This window comes from Epinephelus fuscoguttatus, linkage group LG16, assembly GCF_011397635.1.
Source record: "Epinephelus fuscoguttatus linkage group LG16, E.fuscoguttatus.final_Chr_v1".
NCBI lineage: Eukaryota > Metazoa > Chordata > Actinopteri > Perciformes > Serranidae > Epinephelus > Epinephelus fuscoguttatus.
In genome coordinates this window covers 10513788-10533989 of record NC_064767.1, presented here as the reverse complement: position 1 = coordinate 10533989, position 20202 = coordinate 10513788, and the positions used below count along the sequence as shown (strand labels likewise).

General features: G+C 44.3%; 1 protein-coding gene across 1 annotated transcript in view; it reads left to right on the top strand.

Annotated features, from left to right (window-relative positions):
- The window catches only part of meis1b (Meis homeobox 1 b), a 91599-nt gene that overhangs the window by 54064 nt on the left and 17333 nt on the right, over nucleotides 1-20202 (top strand). The window contains exon 9 of the mRNA XM_049599984.1: nucleotides 8367-8443. Within this exon, the coding sequence (XP_049455941.1) occupies nucleotides 8367-8443 (77 nt within the window). The remainder of the gene's footprint in view (nucleotides 1-8366; nucleotides 8444-20202) is intronic.

Sequence of the window (20202 nt, the reverse complement as noted above, 5' to 3'; positions counted from 1 at the left end):
GTCGATGCCACCTACACAGAAAGGAATTTGAAATGGCGTAGCTCTCTCGGCGCAGCGTGAGCACACACACACAGGATGAAACTTCCCCTGAATGAGCAAGAAATTTTAGAAATTGGAAGCTTGCTGTATGAGATACAACAGGCTTACGGTTTGGAACGCTTGTTTTAAAGTCTGCTTGTGCTCAGGGTTCTGGGCATTTGTTGTTAGCATAACAATGTGCTTGCCTCCCCAAATATTTAAGGTAATCTCATACACGTCTGGCAGCAGCAAGGCTACACTTCCAGTAAACTGTGCTGGTGAATGTGTGTGTGTGTGTGTGTGTGTGAGAGAGAGAGAGAGAGACAGTTTGGTATGATACTCTGATGCCCTTCTAGCCAAAAAGGCCCCCGGATTAGCCGTCAGGCATTCCTGATGGGCAGCTCGGTTTCCACGGAGATTTGACCTGGGAACAGTGAAGGGAACAGACCTGGCCAAGTCAAGGCTTTTCACTTTTACCTCAACTGGCCCATGCAAGTCAATAACCATGCATAATGTTGTTGGTAGTTGCCGTAACCTGCTCAGTGTTTCAGGTTGTCGAGCTTCTTCAGCTGAAAAAAGTAGCTAAAAGTATCTGACTGATAACAGAGGAGGAGGACTCTAAAATAAATTGTTGCACATTGACAAGTTGTTTACTGTGATTCATTGCATTTTCTGGCATCCTTGTGCCTCGTGGCGAACCCCAACCATCTGGTGGTAAAGTAAGCTTACTCAAAATACCATTGACCCGCGTCTGTTATCCACAGATTGTGCAGTGTCATGGCCTCTTTTTGAGGCATGTCACATGACTGTGACAACATATGATTTTCCTCTCTCTTATTCCTCCCTCCATCCTGTTTCATGGTCGCAGTTTTATAAAGCTAATGTGGCGTGTCAAGCCTTTTTAATGGGATGCATGGAGGCTCAGGAAGCACGGCTTTAAATAGAAATATATGCAATGATAACATTAATGGCTAAAGAAGAAACAGGACTGAGAAGACGGTGGCTGCAGTGAACTGGTTAACAAAGATGGAATCACACACGTTAGGATGTAAAGGTTAAATGTAGGCTATCATTTAAAAAGCAGTTTATTTTAAGACCAAAACTATTTAAATTTACACAAAAATATTTGACATTTATAGGAAACAAATCCAGCATTCAGATGCCAAAACAGAAAATTGTGTTGAGGTTGAATTTTACTAGAGTTCTGTGAATGTGTATGCCATATTTAAAGAGCAGATGCCTTATTTTTGAGCCAAAGCCAAATTAAAAGGAGAAAGTCAAAGTATTTGCAGCAGCGAGGGTAAGAGTCAGCCGGAGAGGGAGAGAATAGGCAAGGAAATGCTGAGGAGGCGAGATGAAGGCAGAACAGCAGCAAGATAAAAGACATTTCTAAAATAGCCCTCCCCTCGTGATGAAGTGGAGTCATCCCCAACAAAAGAGTGACTCAGACTCTCTCTTTTCCTTCCCCCCTCTCATCGCTCCTAAGAGACTAAGGTGAGGCTTTATACAGTTTACAAGTCACAAAAATAAGAATTAGAGAGCCGTGACCTTTGGGAAGTCGGTACTTTTTCATGTCTGTAAATATTTTGGTGAGTTATTGCGCTGACAGATGAGACTGAGATATTGTTTGGACAGTTTGTTCTGTAAAGGTCAAAGGTTCAGTTGACACAATCGCCATGTGTCTTGTCAAAGTGTCCCTGTGCATGGCACCAAGTGAGCCATCCCAGCTTCAGGTTTCTCAGACAGAAAACAGACAAGCAGAACAGGAAGTCAGAAACATAACGGTGCGGATAGTGTGAGGCTCAGGTCAGGTACGATGGTGTCATTACTCAGCAATTTTTTCTTTGTATTGCAGTTTTATTTCTATAAGTCATGTTTGCATTTTCTCCCACCAAAATCCACACAAGATTAGATTAAATTGAAATGATCTCAACCACATATCATCTACTGTGTAAAGCTAATAAGAACCATCTCACTAAACTGATGCTCTCACACTGCTCAGAGCAACCCAGCTGCCAGGATGAATGTTGGCATTGTACATTTCTGCAAACCATTACATTTGCATGTCATTATTTAGTGGATACACTGAAACTTCATGTTTCTACAACGATGTGGTTAATGTGTGGTTAGGTTCAGGCACAAATTCACTTGGTTTCTGGTTAGGAAAAGATGTTAATACCCAGTTTGGTGGCTAAAAAGCTGCTGAAAATGCAGCAGTGTCTTGGTAAAAAAACAACTGCTTTTTGTGGCCCCATCTACGGAGGCAACACAGTGACGGGTCGCTGAGAAACACTTACATATGGTGGCTTAAAAAAACCACTGGAAGACTCAGCGATGAGTCACTGAAAAACAACTGGTTTGTTGTTTGTTGGTCTCGAACAGTGGTGTGCAGCTTGGCAGGTGTCTTGCCTATGTATGACGACATCTACCATCCCCTTCACCTCCCGATGACAAAGTCATATACTATGTCACTTTAAAAACTTTGATATGACACGTATGCTGGTTTGAAGAAACGTACAGTGCCAACATTTCTTCCTGGTGACTTGGCTGCTCAGAATGCAGCAGTTCTCACAGCTTCTCAGTGGTTTGAACAGACGAGATCACATCATCCCAATCCTGGCTTCTCTCCATCCGCTCCCTGTTCGATTTAGAATTTATTCTAAGATTTTACTGATCACTTTTTAAAGCACGTCTCAGTCTGGCCCCAAGCTATGGAGCAGAAATGTTGACCCCATATGAGCCGGTTCGCAGCCTTAGATCCTCAGGTGGGGCCTTCCTGGCTGCTCCAAAGTCGAGGCTTAAATCTAAAGGTGACCGTGCTTTTGTCATCGGGGCCCCTCGACTTTGGGCCGACCTGCTGGAGGAGAAGTGGGTTGCAGAATCAGTGACTTGCTTTTAAGTTATTTTGTCTTTTTATGGCCTTAATTTCTTGTATTTGTATTTATTTATACTCAATGTTGTCTTGTTTTGTTGGGCCTTATTGTTCGGCATCATTATTATTATCATTAATGTATAATTTATCAAGTAAGTAATCAAGTAATTTGGATCACTGGTAACTGTAATGGTGGACGTTTTTTACTGATCTGCCCAAAATAGTTTTCTCCTGGGTTAGACATGGGACAGGGGGAGTAAGTATTGCAGAATATTTATGCTCTTATCTCTTTGTTAAACCCCCGGGGCTCCAGATATCCATTTCCATGTCTCCTCCCCTGCCTCCTTCTTCCCTCTTCCTCTCCTTCCTTCTCCTCTCAGTCCATCTATCCCTCTCTTGTTCTTGTCTGAGGGGGTCAGAGAGGAAGACAGTCAGACAGGGAGGAGATGTTACTGATGCTCTGTTACTCACTCTCTCTCTCTCACACACACACACACACACACACACACACACACACACACGAGCAGGCACAGCTGAACTTGTAGGCCCAGCAAGCTCAGTGGCTCAAATGAGAGCACACATAGAAACACACAACCAAAATCTTTGACTCCACAACACCACAGACATGCACGCACACACCCACGCATACACACACACACACGGACTGATAAGACACACAGAAGAGAGGAGTGAAAACACACACACACCCCTCCTGGCACCCACATGCTCAGAGCCCAGCAGAGAGCGGCGAGCGGGGTGGAAATTCTCATGAAAGGAGTTGTATATTTGGAGAAGACATATCATTAAGATAGGCGGAGGGAAGAGGGAAGGGAGGGAAGGATGCGCCGAAACTTTCCATCTGCTCTTTTAAAGAACATGTTATTGCTTTACTCACTAAAGGTCTCTCTCTCGCTCTCTCCACCCGCTGAGCCACTGCCAAAGACCATTAAGACACCAGAATCACTCACAGACAATATTAAAACTGGGCGACTTGTTGCTGAGCGAGAAACTAAATCACAGTGTTTTGACAGATAGGAGCTAATTTGGTGGTTTCGGGGGGGGAGAAGGAGGACAAAAACAGTTTTGATGTACTGGATTTCAGTCCATCTCCTTCTGGTAACTCTTCCATTAAGTGTGTTATTTTGTATGGTAAAACTCTGGCACATGTTGCACATGTAGGAGGTTTGTATCAGGACAGAATGCAGTGGTGGATGATGTTTTCAGATCCTTCGGTATAAATAGCAGCGCCGCAATGTGAAAACACTCAATTACAAGTATAAGTCCTGCGCTCGCATTTTTATCTTAGTGAAAGTTATGCTCTCAGCAAAATGGAGTGGCGTTAAAGGAGCAGTGTGTTGGATTTAGTGGCATCTACCAGTGAGGATCGCAGATTGTAACCAGCTAAAACCTCCCCTGTGTGCCAAGTGCAAACTCCTGGTTAGAATCCTTTAGTGCTGATTGTTCAGGAGGTTTTTACTGGGAGCTGAATTATTGGCAGAGGTGTCCTCTTCAAAACAAACAGACCAGGTGATTGAAACCGGTAAAAACATTGAATAAAGCAGTTTTACATTAGAAATCAGTGCTGCTAATGTGTGCTCCCCTTTTGTCTCTGCTAACTTAAGAACCAGACGTTCAGGAGGTTTTTACTGGTAGCTGAATTATCCACAGAGGTCTCTTCCTGTTCTAAACAAATGAACCCAGTGATTTAAACATGTAAAAACACTGAATAAAGCAGTTTCACTTTAAAAATCAGTGTTTTACTGATGCTGTTCAGCTCATCCTAGACTCACAAGTCAGTCTTAAGACACTTTGCTTCACTAAAGACTGATGACTTTCTCCCTGATTTTGTGTTTAGATGGGCGGATACAATTTCAGAGTTTAAAAAAATTCCCTACGTTGCAGAACCAATAGTAAATCCTCAGGGCGGTCCTTCGGTGGCTCGCTGAACTCTTGATTGCGTTAAAAGTTTTAAACAAAGTCGCTGTAAGTCTTTCATTTCCACAATCTTGTGGACTGAGCACACACTTGATAAAACGGAGTTAAATCTCTCGGCATCCATTTTCAAGCTCTCTGTGTGTTTGTTTCCTTGCGGACGAGAAAAGGGGGAGCGCACATTTCCGGGAGGGTGTGTCCTTCTCAAAAATGCAAGAGGTGTTGCTTTGTTGCCGGCCGTTTTCTCTGGTGTGTTAAACACACTTTAGAAAGGAGTGTCCCCAGACTATCAGAAGGCGGAGATCACTGATTGTCTGGTGGCGAGACTAAGCTCATCCTGGAGGGGCTCGCTAACTATATGGCCTACGCAAAACCTCAGATGGCCTTATCTAGAGCCAGTGTTTAGTTTGTCCATTCTGGCTTTCTGTAGAAACATGGCAGAGCAATATCTCTGTGGACGAGGTCCCGCTTCCTATGTAGATATAAACGGCTCATTCTATAGCAACAAAAGCACAATGATTCTTATTTTCAGGTGATTATACACTAAAGAAAACTTACTGATTATATTCAGTTTCTGCCAATACATCCCCCTGAATCCTACACACTGGCCCTTTAATGTGTAAACTACATTTTCATATTGTACCAATTTATTTTGTTTTTTATGTAACTATTAATCATATTATAAATACAAGCACCTCAAAATTGTACTTGTTTCCCTACTTGAGTAAATCTACTCGGTTACATTCCACCCCTGGCAGGATGACTGTCGAACAGAGCACACTCATGCAGCCAAGCACATTTTTCTCCCAGTGCTGCTGTCTGAGATTGCGTGCGTGTCTGTGTGACTAGTTGTGTATATCAGTGTCAGTGTGTGTGCTGGGAAGCTAGAGGGAGGGAAGCGCTGAAACAGGGTGTATTTGTGCTGTACTGTGTCCCCTGGCGTGGCCACAGCCCCCCGATATCACGAGGCACACACTCCTGCCTCCACTGATCTATGACACGTAGAATGGACACATTGATGTTTTCATGTTCAATCAGTTTTGTTTGTTGAGGAGAAAGACTTAAAAGACATATTCACATGATTAGCTTCGGCATGTCCGCAGTGAGCGTGTGTGTGTGTGTGTGTGTGTGGTGTCTATATGTAAAGTGCTCAATGCGTCAAAACATCAGATGACACAAGCCCTAAAGAATATTTTCTCACTTTCTACACACGCGAGCAGGCGAGTGGCGCCCCAGATTTCCAGTTATTTTAAATCTTATATCTGATCAGTCTACAGTATGGAGGACGTCTTGTGCACACACACATACACAATATATGAATGGACAGACTGTTCACATGCATGTGCGCACACACACATACACATAAAGGAGCACAGAAATGGTTAGAGGAAAGAAGTGGACACAAATTTGGCCAGAGGCGACAATGCAATTATAACTTAGCGCATGAAATTAGCCTCCTTGTGTTCCCATTCACCACAACCAATCACATGGACAAGAGAAGGCTGAGAAAAATCACCCTCTCCTCTCTCTGCTGGCTTGTCCCGGCATTAAACACAATCCTGTTCATTATGCGCTGAAAAAACTGTGATGAAAAAATGAAAACACTGGCGCCACACTGATTTTGCACGTCTGATTGACTGTTGAGTGTGTGTGCATGTGTGTTCTTGTTAGACATACTCGATATATTAAACAGTAGCCATAAGTGTGGCGCCTACTGTTAGTCACTAGCACGAAAGGATAACTGAATAAAAGATGGATGTTACTATCATTTAAATATATAAACTCTAGTCCCCGAAAAATGATTTTGTGTTGGCGCTGAACAGCGAAAACACACACGCTGCCACTCCCTTATTTTGTTGTTGTTCTGCAAGTTTTATGTAAGAAAAACAGATGAAGGGGAATTTTGGGTATTGCTCGGGTTTAAATGTGTGTGTGCGGCTACTGCTACAAGATGAGTGGTGTCTTGGCGTGTTTTCAAGGAAGTAAAAGAAGCCTAAATTGTGTTTTTCTTTTACGATCAATTGTTTGAATTGATATGGAAATCATGGAGAAAGAAGCGAACAACATAGTTTTTTAATTTAACGGTGATGTGACAAAAATCCCTGCGCACTCCGTGATCGCAGCTCTGGTTGCCAACATGAGAACTCTTTGCAGAATAGATCATCCAGTGGTCTTTAATTGCTTATTTATGTACCTCTTCTTCCTTTCCTAAATGTATACATAGCATTTTTGGTACATGCATAGTTTCCAGTTTGTGCTTTGCTTTCAACATCTATTCTCTCCCCCGCTCCGCTGCTCCTCCCTCCTCTCCTCCTCTTTTATGGCCTGCCTATGGTGTTCAGCACAGTCCATGTCTTGTCCTGGTCATGAACAGCACATTGTCCTCCACGAACAAGGCTCTGTGCAACTGTGATACCCCCCCCACCCCAACTCTAATATAAATCAACACACTCCCGGAGTTCACATTTATCCAATTTATTCATTCTATATATTTAAACAGGTGGCTCGACTTTAACTGTTCTCAGCCGGCTTCGGGACGAGCGGGTGCAGTCGGTCGTTTGTATTTAAACACTGGGCTTAAAGTTTGTTTGGGTTATCATCCCCACAATTGAGCTGCTGTCCGTCGTGCATTCATGCGTCATATTTATGAGCCTTCAGATACATACAAAAAAATCTCAGAGTAAGGCGAAGTAATATATCCACATTTCCAAAACAGTGTCCACCTCTAATGTCAAGATAATGCTGATTAAAAAGAATTAAGAGAGTTCAGGCAATAGATAAATAAAAGTTTAATCGTCTGTGTGAAAACCTCTCACCGCCTGATGTGTTTAAGCTTTAAAGACTGAAAATCCTGTTCCTGTTTTGAGCTGCTGTTCAAAAGGATAAAACCTAGAAGGCTTCCCATACAGAAGATTTCTTACACTGAGTGCAGCAAAGTGGCAAACTTAACAGAGCCGTGTTACTGCACCAACTGCTATAAGGATAAAAGCAAACAGCAGCAATAAAGACAAGAGATTTTACATTCTCTTGTCTGTATTCCATCGGGTTAACGTTACATATTCCCCGCTCACTGATTACATATGCAGCAGGGTGAAAGGGGGGCCGTCGACGCGAATATATTTGTGTAAGAGGCTGCCTAATTACCAGAGCTGGTTCTCCACTTCACTTAACTTTCTAATTGGCTTGCCTTTTTGGCTGCCATTAATTACAAGATTTCATATTCCATTAATGATCGGGGGGAGAGAGGCACGTTAACGTGCACACACACACATACTTACAGTATACATCCAGATAGACACACACACACACGCGCAGGCACATACTGACACCTACGCACCAACGAGCATGAGCACACGTCTCATTTTCTACCTCTCATTATGCTGTGTGATTCTGTGTGTGTCTGTGTGTGTGCGTAACCTGTGCCCTACAAGAACTTTTCTTTTACTAAAAGGCACATCAGACCCTTTTTTCCCAACGACAAGAAGCTTCATTAAACAATTTGTGGTCAGCCTTTTCACATACGTGTTGTCCTCCTCTCCTGCAGCATCCCTACCCGTCAGAAGAACAGAAGAAACAGCTGGCGCAAGACACAGGCCTCACCATCCTACAAGTGAACAACTGGTAAGTCGTTTCAGAGTTTACATGCAGTCGATTTCAGGGGTTTGCACCCCGAGGCTATCCAAGTTCTTAATGATCGGAATTAATGCCTGCACTCCACCCCTATTTTCGTCCTACGCACACACAGAAACACACTCACACCACTTACCGAATCATCCTCACCTAGATCAATCCATCTAAAGAGATATGGCCTGGAGTGATTTTCCAAACCAACAGCCTAACTCAGCCCAAACATGAGCGTCCATGTTAATTAAGAGTCAAACTACCATCTGAAAACATCCAATAAAATCACCCAACATGCAAGTTGGATGATTTTATTGGATGTTTTTCCAGCCATACAAGAATGATTACCGAAAAAGTGGTAGCTCTGAGAGTAATTATATGGTTTACTTTGACTTATTTTGGTGTGTGTGGCTTTTTGTAGCACCTTGTACAGTGATTAACATTTGTTTTTATCCGTCGATGAACACCTCGTTTAGCATTTATCCCAGTTTATGCACCATATTGTCCTTGAAGCTAGCTTAAAGGTAATTTTGCCCTTTTCAGAGACGGTTAGTTGTGCACTTTCCACAGGTGACAATGACAGATTTGTACTCCAGATTCAGAGTTCAGTTACTTTGTGACAGCAGCAGTTGCTCATTATCTACTGCTCAGTATTCTGTTAAAAATTATTTTATCTGGTGTCCACAAACCATATATCCTTTAATACATAATTATTTAGCACTTTTTTCATTATGCATTTAGCATTTGAAGTTGTCCTTGTTAGCGAGGAGCGTAGATTAGAAGTGCTCAGCCTGATCACTATCCTGCCTTTGCAAATTAATGCTCCGTAAGTGCCAACTAGCTTGTTAATTGGGCACAAACGTGACCAGCCAGTGCCATAAAATAAGGTTGCTAACTAGCATTTTTAACCTTAGGTAGCACTGCAAAAGGTAGAAAGGGGCCCTGTGTCCTTGTGCGGCTAGTCTTATCAGAGAGATGGCTATCAGCACATGCTTAGTGTTATTAGCCATGTCTAATTAAAGGGGCTGGAGTCTGGCTAACTGAGGCAGGGTCCAGGCAGAGGGGCGTTTGATCTGAGCGGCCCTTAAAATAATCCTTGAAAGTATCAGTTAGTTGCTAGGTACGAGCATGAAAGTGGAGACTGCAGAGAGGCAAAGAGCAGCAGAAAGGAGAGAGAGAGCGAGTTAAAGAGCCAGACGGAGTGAAAAATAGATGAAGAGAAAGAGAGGATGATAAGGAGAGAGGGAGAGAAAGAGATGAGACATGATAAATCCCCATTACCAGCAGTCTAATGATGTTAACATTATTCCCAGCCATTGTTCAATCTGAGACCTCGGAGACAGACAGACGTTAGATTAGAGTATGGTGTATCAGTCTATGGAGAATTCATTTTATACCGGGCCAAAAATAATGTGCGCACGCACACACACACACACACACACACTCACACACTCTGGCAGAAAAAGGCCTCCTGACCAGAGGGAATCCTGTAGAGGTTATCAAATCACGTGACCCCTCTGAAATCCATGGGGGATCAATTCTTACAGCTGAGATAAAGCCAAGCTGTGTGTGTTTCTGTGTGTGTGTGTGTATGTGTGTGTGTGAGTCAGACAGATAGTCACATGAACAGTAGCTTGGTCACTTAAGGCTGACTGTGCTCTCATTCTGTTTGTCATTTTTATTGGTAGGGGGATAGCAACACACCCTGAAGGTGTGCGTGCGTGTGTGTATTTGTGCATGACCAACACACACTGTGTAAATCGTGGGAGGTTAATCTTGGTTTGTGGAAGATGTTCTATGTGTGTGCGTGTGTGTGTGTAAGAGAGGGGAACCGGGGGTGGTTAATCTAAGGGGTATTAGCTGTTAAACCCTGCATGCTGGGATCCCGCTGCCCCCTCACATTTTGTTGTATACGAGTGTGTGTTTGTTTGTGTGTGCGTGTGAGTGTATGTGTGTGTGTGTGTGTGCACGCTTGTCCAGAGGCATATTTCCATGCACGGTTGTTCGAGCAAGTGAGCAGTACATTGAAGCATGGAGGGGTGATTGAGAAGGAAAACAATAAAGTTAAAAGATGAGGTGACGGAGAGATGAAGGAAAAGAAAGGGAGAGAAAGAAAGACGGAAGAAAGGACGAAGAAAGAAGAGAGATGGAGATAGAGAGGAAAAGAAAGATGACAGAAGAGAGAAAGATAGATGGAGAGACAATCAGAGACAGAGAGAGGTTACGTTAGGGGAACTGCCATTTCGCAGGCGTGTTGTTGTGCTGGTTGGGAAGCCCTGTCATTGGGTGTCTCCATAGCAACCCCCGGTGATGTTACCTCCTGACCCACTGATTTGGTGAAGTCAATTTCCCTAGCTGTGATCCTGTTTGTCAGCGCTGTTGATGAACACGCGCTCGCTCACACACACACAAATGGGTGCATGTCTAAAGTCTCTCCAAGTTACACACACACACACACACACACACACACACACACACACACACTTTCTCATGCGTTCACTTGCACCAAATCAGGTCTACAACTGTGACATCAAGCCAAAGAGGACTTCAGAAAGCATAAAACACTTAGTGGGAGCGCATTTCACGGTCATACGCCGGCCATCGGCCCTGGATTCATGTCAAGTGGCCGCAGATGAACCCCGGGTCATTCGCGTTTGTTGTCCCGATGGGGGAAGACCCAACAACGAAACATATGTACAACTGACAAATAAAACACACAGCACAATCCTGTTACATGTTCAAGCACAGAACAGTATGAACACACACCCTCCCTTCCTCTCTCCAACACACACACACCCAAATCTTTTTATTTACATGTGTGCAGTGTGCTTCCCTTCACATATACACACTCTCTCACACACCCACACACTCTTACTCTCTGTTGCGCACTCACACACGCCATAGATGTGTTAACACACATGTCGGTGTGTATTATTGATGAGTGAGCACGCGGTAGGGCTCAGCAGATTAAATAAAAATGCTAAAGGCCAGCAAGGGGCGCAGATCACTCATGAATTATTGGCAGAAATACGCCGCACCAGGGAATCTCAATTTGAATGGAGAAAGTGCTCGTATGTGTGTGTGTGTGTGTGTGTGTGTGGGGACGGACGGACGGACGCATGTGCACATTTACACAGCAGAATTATATACTGAGAATGCACACACACACACACACACACACACCCAAATGCAAATACATCACCACATCCCTGCACAGTAGCCTATACAGCACATTCACACACAGACTTCGTAGACAGGTGAGGTCTGTACACACAGGCTATAAGAGTGTATTGTTTCACACCCATACAGGAGACTCAAACGAACTCAAACACATGCTCAACAACGTCCTTTTAATGTCTAAACACAGGCGTACAGATACACCTACAACAAACGTGTTCACGTTCATTAAACATACTGAGATGGAGGCAAAATGATTCTGTAAAATCCTGAGTAATAAATTAAACACACAAAGAGAAGCCAGTATTTAACTTTGTATTTCACGTTTGTATTTCTGAATACATTCTGAAGACATGAAGGATTATATCATGCAGTAGATTTAATTAACATCTCATTATGGTTTGCAGCCAAAAAAGAAAAAAAAAATCCTGTTTTAAATCAAACCAGTACTGTCAGATTCACACACAGGAGCTGAAGACGCCTCAGAAAGATCAGTTTATTCCACCAGTGTCCTTCAACAGTTCAACCCGTTACCTGCCCACACATTGTCAACGAGTGAATCGGGCAGCAGCTCAAAGCACAACATGTAAAATGTCTTTCTCCATCTTCTTTCTCTTTCTCCGGCTACAGTCAGTATCTCTCTGCTAAGTTCTCCTAACGCTCTGGTGATGTAAAAATCGATGGCGAGGTCATCAGGTTTCCCTTGTTGGCCGCCCCTCCCCTTCCTGCCTGCAATTTAATAATGCCCCTTTAAAGGCAGTGTTTAAGCCTCGCCGAGCGATTGTTTTGTCAATAAGACCTCCTTTTACGAACGTCTTAAAAGCATAGACAGGCAGAGAGCGAGGGAGGGAGAAGAAGGGAGGGAGATGGAGAGAGGTAGTATTTAAGAGGGCAGAGTGGACGGACGCTGAGGCTACTTAGGAAGGAGCGGCGTGGTGCGTACATATATGCCGCTTATCGGGTTTCCGTGAGGACGAGCTGAGGGAGAACAGAGGGGAGGAGAGAGAAGTGGGACAGGGTGGGAGGAATGAAGAACACAGGGACATGTATGGAGTAGTGACACGTACTAGTTATGTGGGGGTTACAATGTTAAAGACAGTTTGGTAAATTTGTACATGCAGTTTTCAGGCTAATAAAACATACTGGAATCAACAATAAGGGATCATTTGAATCTTATCTTATTTTCTGCGGCTTAGCCATTGTTTTGTGGCAGTTACATTAACGACACACTGTTCTGGGAATGCCTAATAAAGCTACGAAGAAGTTAAGCAGGACAAGAATAACAGTCAGATCATCAGGCAGGTTTTAAACGGACGCCTGGGTCAGCCAAATACTTTGAATAGACAATAAAAGCAAACGGTGAAATCATTCTCCAAACGGTCCGTAATAAATATTCCTTACAGTTTATAGACCAAAACTGCCTCATTCAACTGACCTACTGTACTTGTTTTATTTGCACGTGTGCACAGTTTGCCAGTGCAATGAGGAGTCGTTACCAACATCTTGTGAGCACTCACGCCTGGTTTTACCTCTGGTTAATTAATATTTGTTAGGAAATCTGGTGAAACTGTGAGCTTGCTTCCAACCAGCATCTGACAAAGCTGTGATAAATTGTCGTAAAATATCCCCAGATCTCAGAAATGACTTGTGAATCCGACCCAAGTTGTGATAAACCACAATGATCCTTTAAATAATATGAGAGAGGGACAAACAGGTAGAGTGAGATGATTTGCATGATTCGGTATGTTGACATGTTACAGAGAGAGAGATGCTGGAACTTGTTCGCGGAAAGCCGTCTGAGGTGTGTGTGGGTGTGGGTGTAGGTGTGTGTGTATGTGTTTTGGAATTAGCAGGCCCAGTTTCAGTCCATGCCCTAGAGCCTGTTTCATACACTGCAGCTCTGTCAGGTTGCTTCAGCCTGAAACTCCCTGACATTACAGCAAATACCACATACACACACATGAACACACACGTCTCACTCGATATGACCTCACCCTCAGATTTCAACACGGAGTTAAAACATGAAAATCATTTCAAAAACAATATTTTGGTCTCGCAGTTTGAAGTCTGTTGCTACCGATAGCCTCTTACAGGAATCTTCAGCCTGTGTAGACACGACCCCGTCTTTACAGTATTGTGTCAATAGAGATGTGTGCAGACGTGTGCGTGTGTGCTTATACATATATAGGTGTCCATGTGCAAAGACACACTGTGAACCGAACACCGCCTCTCCTCCCCCCTTCCTCTCTTACTCTTCCTCTCACTCTCTCTGTTTCTCTTACATCACAGCACGCCGCCCGAGGCCAAACCTGCATTTCTCTTCATTCGCCTCTCTCTCTCTCTCTGCCTTTTTTTATTCCCTCCTCTTTTCTCCACACTCCTCTCCCTCGCTTTTCAACCTTCTTTTGTAGTAGTGGAGGGGGGTCCAAAACATGAAAGGCAGCAGAATGTGAATGCCAGGGTCTGTGTTGAAGCACACACGTGGCCACTGTCGTACTTGCCGCCATCAGTCAGTCGTTCTCACGCTGGTGTTGATCAAACGCGCTGTTGTGACGTGAATCAGCGGGGACACGGAGCGAGTGTTTTGTGCCAAAATTAAATATCTAGGAAAAATAGGACACCTACTCCTGCAATTAACGGGCACAAGACTGACATTGACTTCACGCAATTAAGATAAGTGATGGTTCTGTGTAAAGGATTTGTGGACAAAGCATGAAACGATGAAGCTAACAGACACATGCGGCGACTGTCAGCCGCCGTTGATGATATAAACTAAATCAGGTGCTTCAAATTTTAGAGACAAACAACTGATTTATCGCCATAAAATAAAATATAGTTGTATATAAAGATAAATTGAAATTATTTTGCTTATTATAACAAGTAAATGTTCAAATATAAGCATGTAAATCTGTAAGAAAAATGTTTTTCTTCTTTCTGACAGCAGATATTATCCCATCAGTTTTGTTTTTTCTGAAACTGCTCCATACTTCCACTTCTTTGGTGTTTGCTGACTATAGATGTTAACTGTCCTAAAACTGCCTTCGCTAGTTTCTGGGCAGTCAGAGCAATCCCCACAGCGATGGCTGCTGTGAGCCAGCGGGGGGAAGTGACACGCGCAGAGACAGGATATGACACGGGCAGTATGGGGGGATTTAGGTCAACCACTGTGTGTTTGCAGCAGTCCCCACTGCAAGCCCTGTCAGCAATACTGGCTCTGTGTGACACTGGTCATCTGTGTGTGTGTGTGTGTGTGTGTGTGTGTGTGTGTGTGTGTGTAAACTGAGATTTTTTTCTTCGTGGTTAGGTTTGTGTATTTATTTGTGCATATGGTGAACAGACACACACACTGTATGTATTTACATGCAGATACATTATGCAAAAACATGCACACTGCTAGCAGAGCTCCCTGAGAGTTGCACACACACATAAAGCATTGCACATAGACGCACATACATTTCGATCCATGCCCAAAGGCTAAAGGACACAGACTCTGTCCAATGTTGTGTTTGTGGAGTGGGCAGCACAGGACAGCCATGTTGTTTCTGGGTAAAGCCAGGCTTGAAGCCATACCCTCTCTCTGGCATTGATGGATGACTGGCTGACTGAGTCCAAGACTGTGTGAATGTGTGTGAAGGGAAGCAGGAACAGAGATAAAGAGAGCGGCGGAGGTCACATGTGACAGCTACACGCTCCCATCTGATGTCTTATTCTTGCTCCCTGCCTTTTATTCCGTTGTTTTTTTTCCTCGTCTTTGTCTTTTGTATTCAGAACTTGTTTTTTCTCGCCCCTTTCTTGCCCCTCTTTCGCCCCAGTCTTTCTCAACTCTCTCTCCCACCCTCTGTTTATATTTTGCCTTTTGGCAAGTCCTATTTAGAAGTCAGTGAAATTTGCAAAGCCAGCCCAGTCCGAGCCAATGAGTTCATGTATGTTTTTCAAGTGGCCAACATTTCCTCTCTATAACTCTGAGAGGCACCTGGTTGTCATGGACACACACATACACACTAAACACACTGAGCTCTTCTCCAGTTTGTGAGTGAGTGTGTGTGTGTGTGTGTGTGTGTGTGTGTGTATGTGTGTGTGTGTGTGTGTGTGTGGTTACCCAGCCTGTCGCTCCACTCTGTAAAACCAGCTTTAGTGGTAGATTCATGGCTCTCTTAATGGACACTGGGCTCTTGGGTAGTGGAGCAACAGGGACTGTGTGTGTGTGTGTGTGTGCTTACATACTTGTATTTTATGTGTGTGCAGTAATGGGGATTAAGTGACCCCGTGGCTGCTCTCAGTCTAAAGCTCCTTTTAAATTTCACACTGTTTTCTTATGTTTCCCTCCATATGTGGCGCTGGATCCAGCTAATCCACCTCATGTTATTAGGAGCTGGATCAGCAGAGCAGTGTGCACTGATCAGTGGGTGTGTCCGTGCGTAGCTATGCATGTTTTTGGAGATGGTTCAGGAGCTGTTTGCTTGCCAATTAAGATTCATGTGCATTGCTGACTCAAAACACAGGCCTCCTGTCTGAAAACAACCTGCAGCGCTCAGACTGGTCACGTGACTCCCACATGACCTAACTTCAACCTTACTTGTCAGATGTATGTGTTTCATATTGTTTTAATGCGAATCTGCGTGTGTGAACATGCATGTGTGTTTATGTCTGTCACAGCGCGACAGCTAACCCCAAGGTAATAAGGTACCACACCTTCTCCGCAGACCAAATGCACAAAGCATTTTCTATAAAAGGAAACTGGCAGACAGAAAGCATCATGGGAAGGTTGCATGTTTGTGTGGGAGAGCACCGTGGACCTGCAGCATATAGCTATTTGCAGACGTTTGGTTGGTCTGGGCAGCTTTGGGGGAAAGAGCGAAAACTATGCTACTCATTGACAAGCTAGCGCATGTAGCAGAATGAGTGCTGAAGTATGTTTGTAACGCTGTGTACGCATGTAGGTGTTTGTACGTGTTGAAAGCTGCACAGACGAATTAAGGGCAATACAGCCTCTTTGCACAATATTAGGTACGGCTTACTCATAGTTACGTTTTGCACAATTCATGTCTCAGCTCAAAGCTGAAAATACCCCAAAATCAGTGTTTCCCAACCTGTGTTCACAATCCGGAAACACTGGGAACCACTCCTCGTTTCTGTCTACATCTCCATCATAGCCAAGAATTTGAAACATAAATTTAAAGAAAGATAAGAGATAATTTCCCCTGATAAAGACCTGTAAATATAAACTCACTCCTCAGTGCTGTTGCAGCCGCACTGGCCCAAATACGAACCACACAAACACTATAAATGCAGTGCAACACAGTAAAAGCCAGTTGGAAAACTAGTGACGTTTGCGGATTTGTGTGTGTGTGTTTGATGCAAATAGAGCTCTGCAAGCAGCTGCATTAGTTTATTTAAACTAATCTGAAGCATCTGACCTGAGAACGACACTGAGGAGGAGAGGAGAGAGGGAACGAGGGAGGATGGGAAGGAGGGAGATACATGGGGAGGAAAGGAGAAGGAGGTGATTTATGAGTTAACTCGTCAACTGAGGAGAACAAGGGGAGAAACTCATAACTGTAATTCCCTCACACACCCACATGTAGAACGCTCACGTACATATATACACACATGCAGCGTGCAGGAACATGCGCACAAATGCGCTGCCACCCCCTGCTGTGCATAAGAGAACGTGTGAGCTCTAATAAAATAACTAATTACTTAGGAAGATGGAGATGCGCTGGGACAGCTGATAATAAAGTTGTACAGGGATACGAGGTGTGACATAAGAATGGGGTGTATAGTGTGTGTGTGTTATCTCATACAAGCTGTATGACGGCTTATCTTGTGATTTATGGCTGGTAACTGTGTTTCCGTGGGGACACACCAACTGATTCTGTGTCCTATTTGTTTTTAAGTATTATACTGTGTAGGGTGAAGTTGTGTGGAAATTACAAAAACAGAAACAGGACTAGTCAGGAAGTTATTTCCAAAGAAACAATTCAGATAAACAACAGAACAGTGTTTTAGTTTGCATGAGTGTGTGTGCATGTGTGTGTGTGTGTGTGTGTGTGTGTGTGTGTGTGTGTGTGTGTGTGTTCACCAGTAAGTAGGAAGGATATATGGGCTAGGCGTTAATTGTGGTTGAGCAGCAGACAATCGATGCTCGCCGCGCAGTGACAACCTGATGATAAGCTACAAGATTCTACCCGTCAGAGCTCCCTTTCTTTTTAGTGCTTTTAAATCACATTGATTGGCAGGCAGGAGGAGTGTGTGGTTACACAGTTATTTTAAGCGGCTCTCAGATTTGAATATGCATGTAAACCTCTGTCGGCGTGCGCTGAAATCCACCACCGGGTCCTGATGCTGGAACATCCAGCTGTGTATAAATGTGAGGTGTGTGCAGGCCTGTGCATGTGTGTGAACATTCTCTCAGATTACTAATGTAATATTGGTAGTGAGTGCAGAGGACGTGTATATATACACACGTGTGTATGTGCACATTTGTGTGTTTCTGTGTGTCTCATATTACTAATATAATATTGGTGGTAGGCTCAGGAGATGTGTGTGTGAGTATGTGTGCCACAGAAATTGAGAACTCCACATGAATTTAAATCAACGAGCTCGCAGAGTAACCTTTTGTATATCCAATCTGCATCTTTCCACTGCTCGTTATTAAATTATCCCCTAATTGGTCACGCAACAAAGGCAGCTGATGAAAAAGACAATTTCTTGCTTTTAATTGGGCATTTCACGTGTGCTTCGTGTACACCTGTGTGCGGCTGCCTTGGCTCAGTGTGTCGGTGTATGTGTGTGTGTGTCTCGGGTGTAATGAGAATAGGACATTAGCAAGGGCTTGGCAGACGCCGTCGCAATCAGTTCCACTCTTTCCAGGGAAGGAGGGAGAGGGGCGGGAGGATTAATCCAGACATTAGCAATCTCACAAGGAGAAATGGATTGGAGGCAGAACAACAAAGAATAAAATTCACCCAGTTTCCTCATATGACTTTTAAGAGCCTTTGGTCCTGGTGGAACACATGGCCGACATGTTGTTTGATCCAGTGTACCGTGGGTGCATGCTTCTGTCAAGCATGTGTGCCCACAGTGGAAATCAAACCCGCAGCAGTTTTCACACCACGCTGGATTCTCTGACCTACACAAGGCCAAATCTAATTTCAAGTCTTTTTCCTTCCTTCCGCTTGTCTTTTGGTGTTTTCTGCCCAACTTTAGGCGTACCACCAGTGGTGTGTCACGCCAAAATAGCCCAGCTATTGTTGCACTGAGCGGAGCTGAATAGTGCAGCTCATTGTGTTGTGATGGGAGGCAGGGGAATGAACAGGCCATAAACACTGGCCCTATAGCACCCAGGGGTCGTGCAAAGGTGAAGCCTCACTCCCCCTAATAGAGGAGCTCCGCTTTTCTCTTCTCTCTCTCTCCTCTCTGTCTCTCCATCACTCTTTATCTCTGAGTCTTTTCCCTGTCTTATTTCCTCTCTCTTGATTCCCCCCTTTCTTTCCCTCACCCCTACCTCTCCCTCTCTCACAGTCTTTCTCTCTGTCAGCTTATTAACGGTCACAGCAAGAGTGTCTGGTTTGCAGACCAGAGCCCCTTGCCTTTTTTTTTTCTTTCTCCCACTCTCTCACTCCTCCCGCTCTCCATCGCTCCGTTCCCCTGGCTGCTATTATGAGAGGCATTTTATCCTTTGTTCCAGCCCCCATGGTGCATCTGGCCTCAGATATGGGGACGACGGGGACAGGAAACCGGCGAGAGTTTTTGCGAGTAGGAGGGGTGTGTGGTGGGTTAGAGTGTGGGTTCGTTGCTGGGAGGTGGACCGCCAGTTTCCACCATACAGGGAAGGAATGATAAGGAGGGAGCGAGCAGGAGAAGGAAACAGATACAGAGGGGGACAGAAGGGGAGGTATGAGAGGCAGAGTCAGTTCTGTTAGGAGCGGCACTTGTGGGTCTAGTAGCAGCAGTAGCGGTGATAGTAGGATTATTACTTCATTGATACATAGTCTCTTTAATCCTCAGAGTAAATAAGCACTGGTGCCATATTTCCGGGAGGTCACATCAAGTTCCAAGTCTATTACATTCCTCCCTGGGTCCCATTGTACCAGGAACAAATGCCTGACTTCCTAACAAGTGCACACCTATTGCCAAAACAGCCTCCTTTGTTGCATCAGTGAATTTTTGAGGGAGGTAGAGGGAGCCACGTTATGCAGGAGAGAAATAAGGAAGAATGGAAAAGAAGTGCGAGGGTGGAAGTACAGAACAGAGGGAGAGGAGATGGCAATGAGGGACAAGAGGAAGGAGGTGAAGAGAAGGAGAGGTCAACAGTTAGCCAGCGTTGGCCTCGAGATGACCTCGTCCTTCTATAAAGGGCCTAGAGAGGAGAGGAGAGGAGAGTTGAAGGAATGCTCAGGCCTCCTCAACCCTCCTTGCCCTCTCTCCCTCGCTCCTCCTTCCATATCTCCCCCAGCAAAACAGGGTAGCGAGGGAGGAAGGGAGGGAGGGGGTGTTGGTGATAAAACTCCAGACGTTCCCTCATTTGATGGTGCTCTGCCATGTCAGTGCATTCTTGCATTCCTCCCTGGCTTTTTCTG